The sequence below is a fragment of the Meriones unguiculatus genome, chromosome 14, assembly GCF_030254825.1.
Source record: "Meriones unguiculatus strain TT.TT164.6M chromosome 14, Bangor_MerUng_6.1, whole genome shotgun sequence".
Taxonomy (NCBI): domain Eukaryota; kingdom Metazoa; phylum Chordata; class Mammalia; order Rodentia; family Muridae; genus Meriones; species Meriones unguiculatus.
Genome location: NC_083361.1, coordinates 34,880,970 through 34,901,047, shown reverse-complemented (window position 1 = coordinate 34,901,047; position 20,078 = coordinate 34,880,970). Strand labels below are relative to the sequence as shown.

The following is a 20,078-nucleotide window of genomic DNA, read 5'->3' as shown; positions in this document are numbered from 1 at the left end:
CCAATGGTTTGGAACAAGCCTTTGCCCAACCAGACCTCCATCAGACAATACAGAAAAACATTTAACCTGCTATGCAAACATGACTCTAGGCCCCTCCATCCTAGCTAAATTCCTTCAAATTCTACACAGATGCTTTTTGCTTCAGTTTCTTTCCCAGAGGACTTGCTATTTGGAAGGAAAAAACTAAGTTGAGGGCTTGAATTATAGCTCAATGGTAGTGTACCTTGAATACCCAGACCCTGGATTGAGTGGCCAGTTTAAGGGTGTGGGGCGAGGAAGGTGAACAGAACTGACCATTTTGATAGGATTTAAGAGATAAGGGTGTGTGCTGCAGGGGATGGCAGGACTGAGATGAGGTGAAAGTTTTGCGCCTTAAAAACTAGGTCAGAAGGCTGAAGAGATGGCTCAGAGGTTAAGAGCACTGGCTGTTCTTCCAAAGGTCCCGAGTTTAATTCCCAGACAACCACATGGTGGTTTACAACCATTTACAGTGAGATCTGGTGCCCTCTTCTGGTGTACATGCACACATGCAGGCAGAACACCGTATAGATAATAAATAAATCTTAAAAAAAACTAGGTCGGAGCTTAGGAAAGGAGGCTAAAACTGGGGCTGGAGGATCAAAGTTTAGGCTTGGCTGGCAGCAATTCAGCAATTCTGAGGGAATGGACGGCATTTAACTGAAGGGTGGGCCTAAAGGAAGTACTTGTAAAAATGGAGTTCAAGATTGTTGTTAATTCTTTTTTAATATAGGCTTACGAAGAAAGTAAGGCACACCTGTGAGCAATTGTAGGGACATCTCAAAAAACAGTTACCTAGACGTACTTTCTAAAGCAGGGTATTAGGGCTTAACTGCTAGAGGGTTTTCGGGGGGGGGGGGGGGACATGATTGGCATTCAGCCCGCGGAGGAGAGAAAAGGGTACTTGGAAGGACGAGCTTGACTTAATAGAATTAGCTGTTTATAGTGTAGTGGGATTGAGTTAAAAAAGAGGTTTATAGAGCTCAGTGTAAAGTGTTTATAAAGCTCAGTGTGACAAAGCTGTGGTTCTCATTTAAACTTTTACCAAAAGTGTTTCAACTCAGATCGGTAAGATCCACTCCAAAGCTTTCTATTCGGTAAGTCTGGGTTAAGGAGCATCATGGTAAATGACGCCAATGGTTGGTAATAACGGACTTAAAGGAATACTTTCAAGGTGCAAGACAAAACTACAAGCATCCCTACAGAGAGCCATACCTATAATCCCAGATTCCCGAAGGCCCTCAGGAGGACTGCTGCAAATACGACGCCATTATGGCCTATACAGGAGTTCAAGGCCACCCCTCGAACAGCGTAAGACCATGTCCCAAAAGAAGAAATTAAAAAGTAAAAAAAAGTGATGTCCCGTAAATGCAAGAGAAGGCGCACAGCTTTTTGTAAGAGACAAGATATAGAAAGAGGCGTGGTTTGTGGGTGTGGCCTGGGTGTCGGGGGTGGAATTCCAAAAGTAGGGTTTGGAGCGAAGAAAAAATAGGTGCAGCCAAAGGAATCCGACCAATCGGTAACCAGACGTTCGGAATGTGCGCGGCCCGGCTTAGGGGGTGGAGCTCGAGCGTGCGATCCGAGCCCAGGGTGTGTCCTAACCGGATGTCTGGAGTCTATGGGTGGTGCCCTGCCAAAAAGCGGGCGCAGTGGGCGCAGGCGCACCAGGCTATCTTCGCCCACCGGAAGCGGCCTAGGCTGTCCCTTCCCGTGTCTTGTGCGGGCGTAACTTCCCTTCCCCGTTTCCTCTCCGCCATCCTCCACGCCGGCGCTTCGGGGGAACGGGCGCTACTTCCGCTTCCGGGCAGGAGGCCCGGGGCAGGCGGGGAGTTGGGGGGAAGGGGCGGCCCTTCCGGTTGGGCCCTCGGGTCTCCCCGGAGCGGCGGCACCTCCTCCGCCTCCTCAGCCTCCTCCCGGCGGAGACCCCAGCGCCGGTGAGTGACCTGGTGCGCGGCCCGGGGACCCGGGTTCCTCGGGGGCGGGGGGCCTCGCCCTGGCCTGCCGTAGTCCCCAGGACGCACCCCATCATTTAACGTCAGTGCTTCACTGCCGGGCCCGAGGCAGGGGATCCCCAATAACTAACCCCCCACAAGATACTCCAGAGGTTTTACCTCTGGACGCCCTCCCCCACCACATACCGTGGGATGGCTACGAATGCCTTTTCATTCGTAATGAACCTCAAGTACCAGGGCCCCCCACGAATCTTTTCCCTACCGCCTCATCAGCTTCCTCTATGAGATTTTCCCCATGCCATCAGCATTGCTGTGCTTACTGGGTAGCTGCTTATGAGCCCTCGGTTCCGGTTCCTATCTCCTGGAGGATTGCCTGCAAGGGCTGTTGCATTAGTACTTTGTGACAAGAGTTGCCCCCTACTGTGTCTGATCACACACAACCCACCTCCAATGCCTTCTTTGTGGGTGCAAAAATATTTTCTGTTTTGGCCTATACCAGAAGTGCTTTTTAAAATCCTTTCCTGCAACCCTTTCAAAAAGACCTCTTCAAATCCACTCCACAGAGGAACAGACCCTTCCAGAGTTAATACCAGGGCCTTTCCTCATTTAGGGAGAAATGTCTGCCTGCTTAGCATCAGGTTCTCATGAAACACTCCCTCCCCACTTCCCTCCCCTCACCTTGGCCTCTGCAGTCCCAGAACAATGGAAGTTAGCAGAGAATGTTCCTTTATGGAGCATCAGCAGCTCTCGTACCCATCTTTAGTCAGATCTCTTGACATTGTCCCAGACTTCCTAGAAAAGATCTTGGCTGTGCTTACATATTTTTCCATAGGCTTTTATTCTTTGCTGAATGAACACCACCATTGTAGGCCTAGGCCAACCAGTTGCAAAGGAGAGAGACACAACGAACCCTCATTTTACTTGGGTTAGCATCCTAGTTGAGAAGCCGACCAGAGACAAACTGCTGCTCTGTGGGTTTTCTAAGAGTCCGTTGAGCTATGAGGTGAATGCTGAAACATAAGAGTTAGTCATTCCATTCAAAGAGCTGGGGAACAGCTGGTGCAAAAGTCCCAGAGGTGACAGTGATGTGGTGTGGAAGAGCAGCAGTGAGTTTGGAGCAGAATTGAAGGAGAGAAGGCTTGATCCCAGAGAGCCTTGGGATAAGTTGCCTGCCAAGCTCCTAAGATTCTTCCTGCATCTACTTTTTCACAACGTCCAACACTTGTTTAATGAGCATTTACTTCATACAGAGACTAACATGGGCAAAAACTCCTGTCCACATAGCGTGGCTATGTTAAGAAGGCAGACGTTAGAAATCAGCTACATGGGGTTGGAGGACATTGTTCAGTCAGTACAGTGTTGTCCTGAATTCAGATTCCCAGCACTTAGGATAAAGGAAAGCAGCTGGGCTCAGTGGCACATGCTTGTAGTTCCAGCACTGGGAGATAGAGCCAGGAGGATTCCTGGAGCTTCATGACTAGCTCCAGGTTTAGTGAAAGACTGTCTCAAAGAAGGAGGGAAAGAAAGAGTAGTTGAGGAGGCCACACAACATTGACCTCTGGCCTCAACACCCTCACATGCAAACATACACCACACACAAAATCAAAATACTTCTGAGGGCATGGTTTTAGAGGCTGGGAGATCACAAAGACCACATATGGGCTGTCTCATGCCATCTGGCTCCTCAGGCAAGCCACAGAACAGAAAGTTTGGTCCTAGACTGCTGTGGCCCACCATGGGACTTCTCTGACAGCCTCCTCACCTTGCAGGTAGGATGATTAAGAGTATGTTCTGTGGCTTTTGTTAAACTCTTTGTCTTTTCTTACTCTGTTTGCCTAGTCACGGTTCCTCACTTACGCAGCCCGTGAGATGGCTCAGTAGGTAAAAGTGATTGTTTGATCCTGATGCTCTGAGTTCAGTCCACAAAAACCATATGGTGGAAGGAGAGAACTGACTCCTGTAAGTTTTCCTCTTACCTGTACACACATAATAAATAAATATAATTTGTTGTTGTTTAATAGTGATTGGCAAGCTAGGTACTGTCCTAGGTCCTGAGGACAGAGTTAAGAACAAAGTGAGAAAATCTTGTTTCTGGGGCTGTGAAGCTGGCTTAGTGGTTAAAGTACTTGCTGTGAAAGCATGGGAATCAGAGTTCAGATTCCCAGAACCCATCTGAATGCCAGTGAGTTGGGTCCACCTGTAATTCCATTCTCTGAGGGCAGAAATAGGACCCCAGAGCAATCTGGCTGATGAGACTAGCCATATCTGTGAGAGACCCTGCCTCAGTGAATAAGGTGGAAGAGAGATGAAACATCATTCCTTGTATCAGCCTTGGGCCTCTACAAGCACACGCACACTTGTGTGCTTACACATGTGAACATGGAAAAAGGAAAAAAAATCTTGGTATCAGAAAGGGTGACCAATAAAAGCATGATCAGGAAAGCAGAATACATGGTGCATTCACTGATGTTGAGTGATCAAGACGGAAGTGAAGCTAGCTTGGGAGTGTAAGTCTGGGTGACAGGTGGCAGTAGTTACTTGGAGTCCTGTTGAGAAGATAACAATTGAACAGAGACAGGAAGGAGATGAGGGGAGGAGGAGATAGGGGAGTTAATTTTGCCAGCAAAAACTACAGTCCTGGAACACAGGCCCTGGAGCATAAATGGAGCCAGCACACTGGAGAAACAGCTGTGAGCTTGTGAGGGCCTGTGTAGGTCATTGGAAGGACTTTGGGTTTTACCTAGTGAGATGGGGTCACTAGGTTTTCAGCAGGAGGGTTATGGTTTGGCATATATGCTCCCAGCTAAGCTGCAATACTTCTGAGAGTGTTAGGGATTTTGAATGGGACACACTATAAGAAGCATCAAACTCCATACTCTAGAATTCAGTGAATGCCTGTAGCTGGTCCTGGACTTGGGCCAAACTGAGAGATGTGAATAGGAGGCAGAAGGCAGGGAGAGTACGAGACAGGTCATGTCTCCAGTGCACAGTGGAATGGGAGTTCTGTTTCTATTTTCGAAAGTGAAATACTGAAAGGCAGCAGATCACAGGGGAAAGAGTGTGAAGTCTGGAACCCCATCATTTGTCTTTAATTCCAGTTAACTCAGTGACCCCCAGTGTTTTTATTTTTTGTATTTTTTTTTCTTTCTAGACAGGGTCTCTTTGTGTGTCCCTGGCTGTCCTAGAGTTCACTCTGTGGACCAGGCTGGCCTTGAACTCACAGAGATCCACCTGCCTCTGCTTCCCAACTGCTGGGATTAAAGACATGCACCCACCTCCAGGCTGAAGGTCGTGTTTCTGAGTTAGTAATTCTACCCATCCTTACCTGTTCTTGGGAAAATTTAGAAGAGTAAAGAGATAATGACTTGTTAAAACTTTTTTCCCTGTGTGTGGCACGTACACTTGTGTGTACTTGTTTAGGGGCCAGACATTGACCTTGAATGTCTGATACCTTTCTGCTTTATTGAAGCAAGGCTGTCACTGAATCTGAAGCACATAGGTTGGGCTAGTGTAGCTAGCCAGTGGGCCCTGAGGATCTCCTATCTCTGCTTTCTTAAGTGCTAGATAGCTGTTACACCCACCTAACTTTTAATTGGATTCTGGGGATCCAAATTCTGGTCGTCTGACTTGCATAGTAAGTGCTCCATCCACTGCACTATCTCCTTATCCCTGCTAAAACTTGCTGTGTTTATGTGGAATTCTGTTTTTGTTATTGTTGTTGTGTGTGGTGGGGGAGTCTTTTCAATTACAATTTTGTAAACCCTTCACTGACACTGCCACCTCAGAAAAGAGGCACTTTGGAGCTGAAGAGATTAGACAAAATTAGGAGCACTTGCTGCTCAGGCAGTGCTGCAGTGGAAACCAGCAGTTACATGGTGGCTTGCTACCACCTGTAACTCAAATTCCAGGGATCCGACACCCTCTTCTGGCTTCCACCAAGGCATACAGACAGTGCACAGATAGGCATGAAGAGAGAACACATACCTAAAATGAATATTTTAAAAAGTTGGAGCAGTTTAAGACTTGGGCACAGAACTGGTAAGATGGCTCAGTAGGTGAAGTGCTTGCCATGCAAGACTGGTGACCTGAGATCAGTCCCTGGAACCCACTTAAATGTAAAAGGAGAGAACCAACTCCAGAGTTGTCCTCTGACTGCACATGCACTCTTACTCACACATATCATATCTGTAGTAAATAACTTTTAAAACAGACTTTAGTCCACTGAAGGGAGGAAATGTCTTATTGCCCAGTGAGAATTATCAAAGCCTAGTAATGCTTCTCATTAGTGTATCCCTTCACTGTGGCAATCCATACTGCTTGGAGAATAGTGCTGACCACAAAATTCCTTTTCTGGGAGACATATGAGCTCCAATTCTGCTAAATGTCTCCCTCTCGAGGGAGGATCTAGACAGTTTAGTCTTATCTATTTGATTTTGTGTGTGAATATAGATGTGTGTTTGCCCATATGTGCATGCAGAAGTCAGAGGACAACTTTTGGTCGTCAACTCTCACCTTCCTCCTTCTCAAGGCATACACTTGGCTAATTGGTCCTTGAGCTTCTAAGCAATTCTGTCTCTGTCTGCCATCATGCTATAACAGTGTTGGGGTTACAGATGTGCATCACTACACTCGTGCCCGCCTTAAATGTGCATCCAGAGGGTTGGACTGAGCTCACCAGGCCTCTTCAACAAAGGCTTACCTAGTGCTGGGCTGTCTTTTTAGCTTCTCGTTTAGTATTTGGCAAATGTTTAACAATATAGACATCTACAGCAATACATTTCCCTTTGAGCTCTACTTTACCTGTGTCTCTTCAGTGTTAGTAGTATGTTGTGTTTTCATTTTCTTTTTTTTTTTTTTTTTTATTTTGATTTTTTGAGACAGGGTCCTCTATAGCCCAGGCTTGCCTTGAATTTGGCTGTGTAGCTGAGGCTAGTCTTGAACTGGTCTTTCTACCTCTTATCTCCTAAGTGCTAGGAATATAAACATATGCCACCATACCTGGCTGTTTTCATTTTCATCCATTACAAAACATTCTCTAATTTCCCTCATGGTCTCTTCCTGGATCTCCTGGAGGAGAGAGTGAGTGAGCTAGGTGTTGCTTAATCTCAACATAACAAATATTTGTCAAATACCACAACTTGTCCACATATGTACTGTGGTAGCTTCTGGGGCATAATGGCAAAAACAACAACAAAACCAGTCTACTTTAGTTACTTGCTAACCTAGTAAGCACATGGCAAAAGTAGTACATAATATGAAGGTGATATTAATTGTGGTTAAAAGACTACAGCTGGATTGTGGGCATAAGAGGATAGAAACCTGAATGGGACTTGGAGCACTATCACTGACTTCTGGAGAAGAGAGGCCTAAGAAATCCATGGAGCTTGTTAACTTTTTGAGGCAGAGCCTCATGTATCTCAGGCTGGCCTCAAACTCACAGTATAGACGAGGCTAGCCTTGAGTCCTGCTTCAGGTTCCCAAATGCCAGGATGGTAGATGTGTACCACCATGCCTGGCAGGATCTATTGAACAGTAACCCCACAACTCCTGCTCTGTCCCTCATATAAATATCCCAGAGAGCACTCCTGAAAAAGACTCCTGTTTCCATAATTCTAACCTATGCCATCCTCCATTTTGGGGATACAGTTCCCATAGGGTTTGGGATTCTCTCCTGGCTATCAAGCCAATTGCTTTACTGCAAACTTGCTTTGGGGACCTTGAGGAATTTATTAGCTCTCTGTGTGCTTCAGTGTTCTCATATGTCCACTGGAGAGAATAAGTGTCTTCATCTAAGTTGTGATGGGGATCAGATCAGTTGAGAGGTAGAAGTGCTTAGGGCAGGCCAGTCTGTGAAACACCCCAGCAGCAACAGCTGTCACAAAAATTCTAATGGAAGCAAGTGACTCTGGTAACTTTTCTGCCACACTGTGCCTGCCCCATTTCATAGCACTCTAAAATTGTTCCACTTCCTGCATTCTTCCTCCTTGGTGGTTGAGTCCTCCCTCACGTAGGTTCTGCATGCAGTCTCTGGTTGCTATGCCTTTGGTTCTTCTGGAGACTAGAGTAACATGCAGGGGGGTGTGAACGGCATGGGATGTTGAGTCTTGTCCAAGAACACTCAGAGCTAGATACTAAAAATATCTTAATTCTGAGTAGAGGTAGGTTGGAGACATTCACCTTTCACCTGTCAGTGCAGAGAGCCAGACAAGCAGACTGGGCCTTGTGGGGATATCCTCTCCCTGATAGCTCCTTAGCTTTTTAGTATAGTATTGTAAAGGAAGATGAGGGCAAGACTGCTGGGGTAAGGGGCGATTGGCAAAAAATGGGGCCTTTCTCCACTGTCTCTTTGAAAACTCAGTGGGGCTCTTGGGCATGAGAAAACAGAAATGAATTCCAGGCGTTAGCTTCCAGTGAGAGAGAGGACAGATGGCAGGGATGGAAAACTCACTGTCCTCTCTTGGACAAGACTCAACATCCCATGCCCTTCAAGGTAAGAGCTCAATAGTGGGAAAGAGGGAATATTCTTTGAATGAAAAGGAGAAAGGGATATCCACTTGCCCAGTACAAGTTAGTTACAGCAAGAGTGCCTGCACTCAAAGCCATGGGGTACACACACAGGCCTGAGCAGACCCTGAGAAACCCTCCTTATCCAAGGACAGGAACCCAAGTTTGCTCAGGTATATGGTATCATCATTGATGGCACACACAGCAGGGGGTTGGAGTGCACACTGCTGATAGATGGCTCATTTCACCTTCCTCAAATGCCCATGTAGAGGTTTGGGCTCCATTTTGAACTTGGAGAAAGCATGGATCCTGGCAGGGATAAGGCGCGAGCCCAGGTCTGCTCAGGCCTGTGCGTGTACCCTATTGAGCTCTTACCTAGTTTTCTTGGCCTTCTATTTCTGCTACTGGAATGGATACTGACAATTAATAGAAAGCATTACCATATTTTACCAGGACTATTTACAGGGTGCCAGGAGGAGCCTTCCACACGGGAATGTTAAAGTGTTGAATCTTCACAACAGCCCTGTGCTTGATAGATCCTGCTTCTCCTAGCCCTTGCTCCCTGCCACCACCACCACCACCACCACAAGATTACCTCAAACTTGCAGCAATCTCAGCCTCCAGAGTGCTTAGATTGCCCTTTTAGTCAAAATGGTTGTGGTGACACAGAGGTTCAGTCACAGAGCCGATGGTCACACAGCTAGCAAGGGACTACACTGGCACACACACACAAAAGCCCACACCTTTAATCCGAGTACTAGTGAAGCAGAGGCAGGTGGATATCTTTGAGTTCAAGTCCAGCCTGGTCTACAGAGTGGATTCTGAGACAGCCAGGGATACACAGAGAAACCCTGTCTCGAGGGAAAATAGGGTGGGGGGTAGCTGTACTTAGGTTTGAAGCTGGTATTTTGGTTCCCTAAGTTGCTGTCTAAACCACTCAGGTGGGAGCTATTCTTATCCTCATTTTATAGTGGCAAGCAGAGAATTGAGACCAGAGGAAGGTATGGGGAGGGAGTGGAGGGAAACACAATCTAGAGCAGGAAAGAGTTTGATCCCCTCCCACCCCTGTTCTGGGGGAATTAGTCTTGGGAGAGAAAGCAGGGTCCTACAGATGCTTGAGGAGACAGTCTGAGGATGGATAGGGAGGAGTGTGAAGAGCAAGGAGAAGATGGAGGGAAGGTTGGAAGGAGGCTAAGAAAGACCCTAGGTCCACACAGGTAAGAGAAAAGCTGATGTATGGGCAGAATGACAGGCCAGCTAAGAAAATGCTGCTGGTGCAAGAACATGGATGTAGTTCCCTTTGCTTGCTACTCACGGGCTCCCTTTGCTCAGTCCCCATCCTCTTCTTCACAGGGTCTCCCTTCTCTCCACCGACCAGATGGAGGCAAACCAGGCAGGCAGCGGTGCCGGGGGTGGCGGGAGCAGCGGCATCGGGGGAGAGGACGGGGTCCACTTCCAGAGTTACCCCTTTGACTTCCTGGAATTCCTCAACCACCAGCGCTTTGAGCCCATGGAGCTATATGGGGAGCATGCCAAGGCAGTGGCGGCCCTGCCTTGCACCCCAGGGCCCCCACCCCAGGCCCCACCCCAGCCTCCTCCGCCCCAGTATGACTACCCACCCCAGTCCAGTTTCAAACCCAAGGCGGAGGCTCCTTCCTCATCCTCATCTTCCTCCTCATCTTCCTCCTCTTCGTCTTCCTCATCCTCTTCCCAAGCCAAGAAGCTGGAGGCGCCTTTGCCGCCTGCCTTCGGGGCGCCGCCCCCTCCGCTCTTTGATGCTGCCTTCCCTGCTCCTCAATGGGGAATTGTTGACCTCTCTGGACACCAGCACCTGTTCGGGAACTTGAAACGAAGCGGACCCACACCTGGGCCTGGGGTAGCGTCAGGACTGGGTGCTCCCACTGGGACTCCGGGGCCACTTCCCACACCCACGCAGACCCCGCCTGGGCCCACGGTAGGGGCAGCCTGTGACCCAACCAAGGACGACAAGGGCTATTTCCGAAGGCTGAAATACCTGATGGAGCGGCGCTTCCCATGTGGGGTTTGCCAGAAGTCCTTCAAACAGTCCTCACATCTGGTCCAGCACATGCTTGTGCACTCTGGGGAGCGGCCTTACGAATGTGCCGTCTGTGGCCGCACCTACAACCACGTCTCCAGTCTCATCCGCCACCGACGCTGCCATAAGGACGTGCCACCCACATCTGGGGGTACGCCACAGCCTGGGCCTCCACTTCCTTCACTCGGCCTCCCGGTGCCCCCAGCCAGTGCCACTGCTACTTCTGCCCCCGCCACAGTGTCCTCCGGCCCCTCCTCCACACCTGCAACGCCTGCCACCTCCACGGATGGGAACAGCACCACCCCTGCTGCCCCGCCAGCGGTGGCCATGCCTCCCCCCCCCACTGCTGGCGGGGAGGGCCCATTTGCCTGTTCCCTCTGCTGGAAGGTCTTCAAGAAGCCCAGCCACCTCCACCAGCACCAGATCATCCACACGGGCGAGAAACCCTTCTCCTGCTCCGTGTGCAGCAAAAGCTTCAACCGGAGGGAGAGCCTCAAGCGGCACGTAAAAACACACTCGGCCGACCTGCTGCGCCTGCCCTGTGGGATCTGCGGTAAGGCTTTCCGTGATGCCTCCTACCTCCTCAAGCACCAAGCGGCCCACGCCGGGGCCGGGACGCCACGGCCGGTGTACCCCTGCGACCTGTGCGGGAAGACGTACTCGGCGCCACAGAGCCTGCTTCGACACAAAGCTGCCCACGCCCCACCTGTGGCCACCGAGCCGGCCAAGGACGGGTCGGCCTCGGTCCCACAGCCACCTCCTACCTTCCCCCCAGGCCCCTACCTCCTGCCCGCGGACCCTACTACCACCGACGAGAAAGCCACGGCGGCCGCAGCGGCTGTGGTGTACGGTGCGGTGCCGGTCCCCCTTCTCAGCGCGCATCCGCTGCTGCTCGGCGGAGCAGGGAACGGCGGTGCAGGCGGCCCCGGCGCCAGCGGCCCCGGCAAGACGTTCTGCTGTGGCATCTGCGGGCGCGCATTTGGGCGCCGCGAGACCCTGAAACGCCACGAGCGCATCCACACCGGCGAGAAGCCCCACCAGTGCCCCGTGTGCGGGAAGCGCTTCCGCGAGTCCTTCCACCTGAGCAAGCACCATGTGGTGCACACCCGGGAGCGGCCCTACAAGTGCGAGCTGTGCGGCAAGGTCTTCGGCTACCCGCAGAGCCTCACCCGCCACCGGCAGGTGCACCGGCTCCAGCTGCCCTGCGCGCTGGCTGGAGCTGCAGGCCTCCCCACCGGCCAGGGGACGGCTGGGGGCTGTGGCCCCGGGCCCGCCGGCGCTTCAGCTGGGCCCGCTGACGGCCTGAGCTACGCCTGCTCAGACTGTGGGGAACACTTCCCCGATCTCTTCCACGTCATGAGCCACAAGGAAGCCCACATGTCGGAGAAGCCATATGGCTGTGATGCCTGTGGCAAGACCTTCGGCTTCATTGAGAACCTCATGTGGCACAAGCTGGTCCACCAGGCTGCCCCAGAACGCCTTCTCCCGCCAACACCCAGTGGTCCCCAGTCTTCTGATGGCTCTGGCAGCAGCAGCGGCACTGACGCATCCAGCGTGCTGGACAACGGCCTGGCCGGAGAGGTGGGCACTGCTGTGGCAGCGCTGACCGGGGTGTCTGGGGGTAGTGAGGATGCGGGTGGGACGACGGTGACCGGATCGGGTGGCGGAAGCAGTTCAAGCGCAGAGCGCTTCAGCTGTGCCACATGCGGCCAAAGCTTCAAGCATTTCCTGGGCCTGGTGACTCATAAGTACGTGCACCTGGTGCGCCGGACCCTGGGTTGCGGCCTCTGCGGCCAGAGCTTTGCGGGCGCGTACGACTTGCTCCTGCACCGCCGAAGCCACCGCCAGAAACGGGGCTTCCGCTGCCCGGTGTGTGGGAAGCGCTTCTGGGAGGCGGCCCTGCTGATGCGCCACCAGCGCTGTCACACAGAGCAGCGGCCCTACCGCTGCGGCGTGTGCGGCAGAGGCTTCCTGCGCTCCTGGTACCTGCGGCAGCATCGTGTGGTGCACACGGGTGAGCGCGCCTTCAAGTGCGGCGTGTGTGCCAAGCACTTCGCGCAGTCCTCCAGCCTGGCAGAGCACCGGCGGCTGCACGCCGTAGCCCGACCTCAGCGCTGCGGGGCTTGCGGTAAGACCTTCCGCTACCGCTCCAACCTGCTAGAGCACCAGCGGCTGCACCTGGGTGAGCGCGCCTACCGCTGCGAGCACTGCGGCAAGGGCTTCTTCTACCTGAGCTCCGTGCTGCGCCATCAGCGTGCCCACGAGCCCCCGCGGCCGGAGTTGCGCTGTCCTGCTTGTCTTAAGGCCTTCAAGGATCCTGGCTACTTCCGGAAGCACCTGGCCGCCCATCAGGGCGGCAGGCCGTTCCGTTGCTCCTCTTGCGGTGAGGGCTTTGCCAATACCTACGGCCTGAAGAAACACCGCTTGGTGCACAAGGCTGAGGGTCTTGGGATGCCTGGAACAGGGGGAAGCACCTTGGCCGGGAAGGATCCCTGACCAAAGCGTTTCATTGTGCCACTCCAATCAGATATTCCCTTCTGGACTCTACCCTTCTGGGGCTGCTGGTCAGACTCTACCCACCCTTCCTTATTGTTACCCATTTGAAAGAACTACAGATGGTCTAGCTTCCTTCCATTCCCATGCCCTGCAAACTGAAGATTAAATTGCTCCAATCCCAGACTATTCTGGCCCTTCCTTCTCCATCCATCAGGCATGAACTTTATCCTGTCTAGTTGATCGTCTTCTGTAAACCTCATTTGCTACCCAGCAACCTTCTGGCTCCAGTGAATTCTGTGGTGGAGATGTGTCTGAACTACTCACCACCTCCACTTCCTCTGGGATCTGGCTGGACAGTGGGCTGTCAACAGAGTTGGGAGGGCACAGGTGGGAGTCTGGGTGCTCTTGGATTGGGGGGTAGGGGGTACAGACGCGGCTTGTACAGAGCAGAGAACAATAAATTGTATCAACAGGGCCGCTGGGGTATGTCCTTGCTGTTCCTGGGGGATTCTGATGACTGGTGGACATATCACCTCACACTCGCTCTCTTTTCACCTAGGTTGAGTGAGGCTTTGCCATGCCCCAGGCATTAGCCTATGGATTGGGCAGGTGGAGAGGAGTGAGACAGGGAAGTCGCCCTCTCAGGAACTGATTTGCGATTCCGAGATTCCCCTCCATGATGCTCTCAGCCACCATGACCTGAAGCCTCCTGTCTGCCAAGTCCTGACTCGGGCACTAGGGAAACTGATGACTTGATTGGACATGACATTCACACTACAGTAGGTGGGGAAGAGTAAACTTTTGGAACTGATCACAGTTTGCAGACTTGCTGTAGACAGGTTCTCATGTAGTCAAGGCTGGTTATGGACTTGCTTTATAGGTAAAGATGGGCTTGATTTTTTTTTTTTAATTTTAATTTTTGAGACAGGGTCTGTATGTCACCCTTTGCTGATCTGGAACTCTCTAGACCAGACTGGCCTTGAGCCCACAGAAATCCATGTGCCTCTGCCTCCCTGGTGCTGAGATTAAAAGTGTGCACCACCATGGATGGCTGATGACTATTTTTTTTTAATTTAAATTTTTTATTTAAAGAAATGGTATGTCTGAGTATTTTGCCTGCATTATGTATGTGCACCAATTGGTTCCTGGTGTAGGCTAGTGGATCCTCTGGACCTAGAGCCACAGATGGTTGTGAGCTACCATGTGGGTGCTGGGAATCAAACCCTGATCCTCTGAAAGGCCAGTTAGTGTTCTTAACTGCTGAGCCATCCCTTCAGCCCAAAATTTGTAATTTTTTAAAATTCTCAATTCCACACACATGTGATTGTTCATACACACACACACACACACACACACACTACTTTGGTTGTATCTACAGTCCCTCCACCACATCCTCTTAATCCCTCTTCCCTTCCTGCTGAACCCTTTCTTTCCTTCCAACAAGCCCTCCCACTGTCATATCTTTTATATTTGTGGTGATCCATTGCTTTAGTCAGGCTTGCTTGCATAAACATGGGTTGAAAGGTTTATTTACCTGAGCAAGGGCAGCTTACCAGCTTACTGTACAACTGAGGACTATGACTCCCCTTCCCCAGGCAACCATTAACTAATTGCCTATAACTCCTCAGAGATGGGTGGGGCCTTATGAGTCTGCTTCCACTTCTGGAGTGCTGGGAAAAATATGCAGTTGCCACTATGCCATTATGTGGTGCTGGAGGCTGAACCCAGGACATCATATGTACCCAACAAGCACTCTAGCAGTTTAATTGCATCCCCAGAGAAACTGCCCTCATTAGAGGGTATGTATAAACTCCTTTAGCTGGAGTCCCCACCCCCACCCCCACTTACTATTGAACCTGAACACTGTGTCAGTTGCTTTATTTTACCTCCCCTTGAATCTGGCCACTTATCCACACTGCTTTTCTGGTGATGGTTCTCTCTGAAAGCAACAGGGCGTTCTGTTTAGTGGCAAGGATCCATGTGAGGAAGCAAAGAAAGTAGGACCTGAGATATTGCCATAGTAATTCAGCCATGAAGCCACTGTTGGTGAATTCTACAAGAACAGGTGATGAAAAGAAGTGCTGATTCCAAAGGTGCTTAACTGCTCAGTATGAGAGACTGATCAGAAATAAGGTGAGGAAAGCTGGCTTAAGGAACCTGTCCAGGTTTCTAGCTTTAGCTAAGGGACCAGTGAGATGGGAAGCAGGTTCCTTTTTTAATGCTTGCTATGTGTTCTGCCTGCATATGTGCCTGCAGGCCAGAAGAGGGCACCAGATCTCATTATAGATGGTTATGGGCCACAATGTGGTTGCTGGGAATTGCTGGGACCTCTGGAAGAGCAGCCACTGCTTTTAACCTCTGAGCCATCTCTCCAGCCCACAGGCTCCTTTCTTTGGAGGAAATGGTGTTTTATTATGCATCATCTGAGGGTCATCTCTTGGAGATGCTGGATGAGAAGATTAGGGACTCTTCCTTTTGAGTAAGCATGGCAACCTCCAATACCCCTTCATTGCATAAAACTTACAACATAGCCAAACAGCTAAAGCCTAGTCACACCCCTCTCCAGAAAACAGTGAGGCTCTGATCTCCCAACTACCCAGACAACTGGAGTACAAGATTGACAGACAGAAGCCTTTCAGGAAGTCTTTTAATAGGAACAGACTAGAAGTCCCCACTCCCACCCCAGACTCTAGCTCCCAAGTCCTTTTAGCCCCTTACAGCAGTGTCACTCTCTTACTCTACACCCTGGCTCCACTCACCAAGGTTGTCATCAGCCAACCTTTTCTCAGAATTGCCCAGGAGGAAGAGGTCTACCTCAGAGTGGAGAATAGATAAATCTGAAACTTCTTTGTAGATATGGGAGACCAACCACAGGCCCTGATCCTAAAGCTTAAGGGGATACCAGGTGAGTGCTTGCTTGCTTGCTTGCTCTTAGTTGCTTCCAGAAGAGTCTCATGAGTTAAGGCAAGACCTCTAGGGGGTAGGATGGAGAGGTGAGCAAAGTTTAGAATTAATCTCTATAAGCAGGCTCACATCCTAGAGACTCGTGGACTCCCAACTGTGGTTTAGATATCTGGATTCAAGAGGAAGGTATCCCAGCATCCCTTTAGATATGGCCTGGTGGGCATCCCAGGACCAGTGCATTTCAGTTGAGGTAGGCAAAAGATTTCATCTTCGTCCACCTTAAGGCAGCCCCTACCAGGTCCAGAGGTGGTCCCAGGATTGTACCAGAGGTGGTGGTAGATAGAGTCTTGCTTTGCAGCTTGGGCTGGTCTGGACCTCCTGCCTTAGTCCCCAGAGTACTGGTATTATAGGTGTGGGCCATACCCAGCTGTCTGTGTATTCTCACATTTATCTGGGCATCCACAGAACTACAGGTGCCTCTTTCCTGAGTCTCAAGAGTAGCGTGGGTTTCTGGGAGACCAGAACTCGGTTCCCTCTCTCAATTCTCCAACCCCAGCTGCTCATTATTTCTCCTTGGTTTCCACCTCTATTTCCCCACCCACCTAAGCAATGACAGATTTCCTACTTCCCAGCCTACTGGTCAACCTTCACATTCACCTTCACAGTCTCTCTGCACCCTTAGTCTCACTTTCCTTAGTATTCTCTGTCCCACACTTACTCCCTGATTCTTGGGCCACCGAAGATGATCTCAGTTGGCCTATACATCCTCCCACCCCAGGCCCTGGCCCATGGAAGTGGGTGCGCTGATGCTTTCGGAAGTTGGAGGAGTTATTAAAAGTGCGATCGCAGAGCATGCAGCGGAAGGGGCGCTCGCCAGTGTGGATGCGGGAATGACCGCTCAGCACAGAGGACTGCGTGAATCCCTTGCCACAGATGCCGCAGTGGTAGGGCCGCTCCCCTGTGTGCACCCGCTCATGGTCTCGCATGTCTGAGGAGCGGCGGAAGGGCTTGGAACAGAACCTGCAGGCGAAAGGCTTGCCCACCACAGCCCCCGCAGCCGCTGCAGCCACCACCACCTCTGACCTCTCCTGGGCCACCCTTGGGTTCAGCTGTCCAGTTGATGCTGCAGGTGGAAGCCTTCCAGAAGTGCCTGGCTCCACCCCATGTCGGTGCTGGTGCCGGAGCAGAGGTGCCAAGGCCTTAAAAGCCAGTGGGCAGAATGGGCAGCGGTAAGGCCGCTCTCCAGTGTGCAAGCTGTAATGGGCACGAAGGCTAGCAGGACCTGGACAGCTGTGGCCACACACGTGACAACGGCTAGGGTGCCCGCCCTGCCCACGCCCTTCCATGCCTGCCAGGTGGCCATGTTCGTGAAACAGCAGCTCCGAGACCAGGTGGAAGGCAGCAGGACACAAGGCACAATGAAAAAGTCCGGGCTCTGGGGGCTCAGGGACCGATGTGCTATCTGTGACTTTTACCACCTGGATCTCGATGAGGTCACTTGAGGGTGTGGCAGAGCGGCCACCAGCAGGTATCAGGACCTGGGGAGCGGAAGAAGAAACAGGAGGCTGTGGACCTTGCTCAGAGAGCTTTCTTCAGTATGCCTCCACTTATTAAAACACTTGCCTGGGCTGTGGAGATGGCTCAGTGGGTAAAGACACTTACCAAATCTAATGACCTGAGTATGATCTCTGGGACCGACAGGGTGGGAAGACAGAACAGACTCTTCCAAGTTGCCCTCTGACCTCCATTTGCCTGTACTATGGCACATATACACATCCTCTCCTCACATAAGTAAATGAAAATTGAATATTTAAATAAAATATTTGCTCATCTGAAGTCCACTGGATCCTTTTTAATTTATGATTTATGATTTACTTATTTAGAGACAAGGTTTCACTATGTAGCCTGAGCTGACCTGGTACTTGCTGTGTAAACCAGCTTGGCCTAGAACAAAGACCTGCCTGCCTCTGCTTCCCAAGTTTTGGGATTAATGGCATGAGCCTGTCACCAGGCCCGAGTATTTCTTTTTATGTTATGTATGAGAGACTGCATGTATGTTCACCATGTGTGCAAAATGCCTGTAGAGGCCAGAAATAAGGGTCAGATACTCTAGAAGTGAAGTTACAGATGGTTGTGAGCCTCCATGTGGATGCTCGGAACAGAACCTCTTAACTGATGAGCCATCTCTCCAGCGCCAGCCCCAGCCCTTGGTTTCTTGGCCCTATTCTCCATGATCCAGAATTTTTGCTGTATCCAGCTGGCATTTCCCCTTCTTGCCCAAAATGTACCACAGACACAGAGGTGGGTCTCCTCTATATAGTTAAAAACCTCATCATTTTCCCCCTTACAACTAAAAAACCCCACTCAAAGGGAATCCCTGTATACGCTTCTGCCCTCACTATCCACCTCTCCTAGAGCACCCTGAATGGACTTTGGAAAATGTAAATGAGGTCATGACACTCCGAGAGCCCACCAACTGTCCTCCCTACAATATCCACCACGGTCTGCGTCCTGCTTATTTCACTGACAGCAGTGTAAATGTAAGCCGGTACCCAGCTGACTTCTGCCATCTAAATTTAGCTCGCTCCACCTCCACTGAGAAAGTTTACTTTTTATTTCCCATATAGGACATATTACAATAAATTCTGTTCAGCCTGTTACTTCTCACCAGACTGCAAAAGGACGACCATTGTCCGTTTTGGTCCCCTGGAGTTGGGTAAATATTTCTTGAATTGACCAATATTCTGAGTTACTCTCCTTCAGTCACTAGTTAGAGGTTCCAAGCTCACCCATTTCTCCTTCAAAATCCTCCCTTGGGCTTTCGTAAGGCAGTCCTGGTATCATCACATGCCATCCCAACATGGTGACCGAATTACAGCTACCCTCCGAGGTCACCTTCCCAACCATGCACTAGCCCTGTAATTTCCCTGACGCCCCGCCCCTCCGAAGACTCGATGCCTCTTCCAAGACCCAACTGGATCCCACAGAACCTATCTTCAGGCCCCGCCTCAACCAGGCCTCGTTTCTCATTCCCCATAGGCTCCTCCTAAGCCCCGCCCCCAGAGTGTTACCATACCCCCGCCCAACACCCTGGCCCCGCCCCCTGCGATCCTCTTCGCGGTGAACCCCCGGCCCAGACCCCTCCGTCGCCCGCACCAGGTCCGGCTGCTCCGGGAATTGAGACTCCCGGGTCGGTGAGCTCGGAATCGGGGGGTCCGAGCGCGCGGCGGCCATCTTGTACCTAAGCCCTGTCCCTGAGGCCAACGATCGCTCTGCGAAGGACTGGGCACTGTCTGCCGGCGCTGCGCAAGCGCGCCGCAGAGCAGCGAGGGGCGGGGTCGTAGCGGGCAGGTGGGCGGGGCCGTCACACATTGCGGTTTATGATAGGGCCACGCTCGGAGCGCGGCAGGAAATCTTTGCCTGTCAGCCGTCCACTAGGACAGACTGTACTTGTAGCTGGGAGGTAGGCCACACTCAAGCGACGAATTCTGACATCCCCGACTTTTTATTATTGTTTAGTCAGGTTCTCACTGTGTAGCCCTGGCTGGCCCAGAACTCTCTTTGTAGACCAAACTGGCCTCGAGTTCACAGTGATCTGCTCGCCTCTGAGCCACTATGATTGGTCCCTTTTAAAAATTAACTCTAGTCGAGTCCAAAGTTTGCTCGTCTAAACGTCAAGGCACGGAAGAAGCTTTGTTTTATGCTACAGAAAGCTTGTCTGAATTGCCCTTCAATTCATGGTGCATAAGGTGGTGGTGCAGTGTGTGAATGGGAGGTTTAGCAAAAGTGCTACAGTTCGAGAAAGGCGCTCAGTCAGCGGCAGCACTGGTGATTCCAGATGAAAGCAAAGCCCTGCGAATTGCTGTAGTGTTTGAGAGAAAAGAGGTTTTTAGCAGCACCAAGGACAGGGCTCTTCTGAGGCTTCAACTCAATCCAGGGCCTGGCTTTGTGACTTTGGGTTAGTTATGACATTTTTTTGTGGCCAACTCCTCCTTTTCTCTTCTTCTTTCTCCTTCTCTTTCCACTCACTACTCCTTTTTCCCTCCCCCTGGCAAGGCCTCATACCATGAGATCTGGCCTCAAACTTACTATGTAGTCTAGGCAGGCCTTGAACTCTACTTCGATTTTTTTTAAGTTTTTTTTTTTTT

The 20,078-nt window shown here is 51.1% G+C and overlaps 2 protein-coding genes across 6 annotated transcripts; one reads left to right on the top strand and one right to left on the bottom strand.

Annotated features, from left to right (window-relative positions):
* The first annotated feature begins 1,470 nt into the window (after window positions 1-1,470).
* Window positions 1,471-17,766, top strand: Znf865 (zinc finger protein 865). 5 transcript variants are annotated; one of them, XR_009585498.1, is made up of 3 exons: window positions 1,471-1,952; window positions 9,828-13,805; window positions 16,709-17,766. XR_009585498.1 is itself a non-coding variant. In XM_060367092.1 (3 exons), the coding sequence occupies exon 3, from the start codon at window positions 9,853-9,855 to the stop codon at window positions 13,024-13,026; it is 3,174 nt and encodes a 1,057-aa protein (XP_060223075.1). In that variant the 5' UTR covers window positions 1,841-1,952; window positions 3,810-3,929; window positions 9,828-9,852; the 3' UTR covers window positions 13,027-17,766. The 5 variants fall into 5 exon arrangements, 3 of the variants coding, with proteins under 3 accessions (XP_021519166.2, XP_060223075.1, XP_021519167.1); XR_009585497.1 differs by having other exon boundaries at window positions 9,828-13,809; XM_060367092.1 differs by adding an exon at window positions 3,810-3,929 and having other exon boundaries at window positions 1,841-1,952; window positions 9,828-17,766.
* On the bottom strand, window positions 15,657-19,242 carry Znf784 (zinc finger protein 784). Its single transcript, XM_021663493.2, has 2 exons — window positions 19,087-19,242; window positions 15,657-17,468 (listed from the first exon to the last, which is right to left on the bottom strand). Exons 1-2 carry the CDS (start codon window positions 19,162-19,164, stop codon window positions 16,590-16,592), a joined length of 957 nt encoding a protein of 318 aa, XP_021519168.1. The 5' UTR covers window positions 19,165-19,242; the 3' UTR covers window positions 15,657-16,589.
* Between the last annotated feature and the right edge of the window lie 836 nt (window positions 19,243-20,078).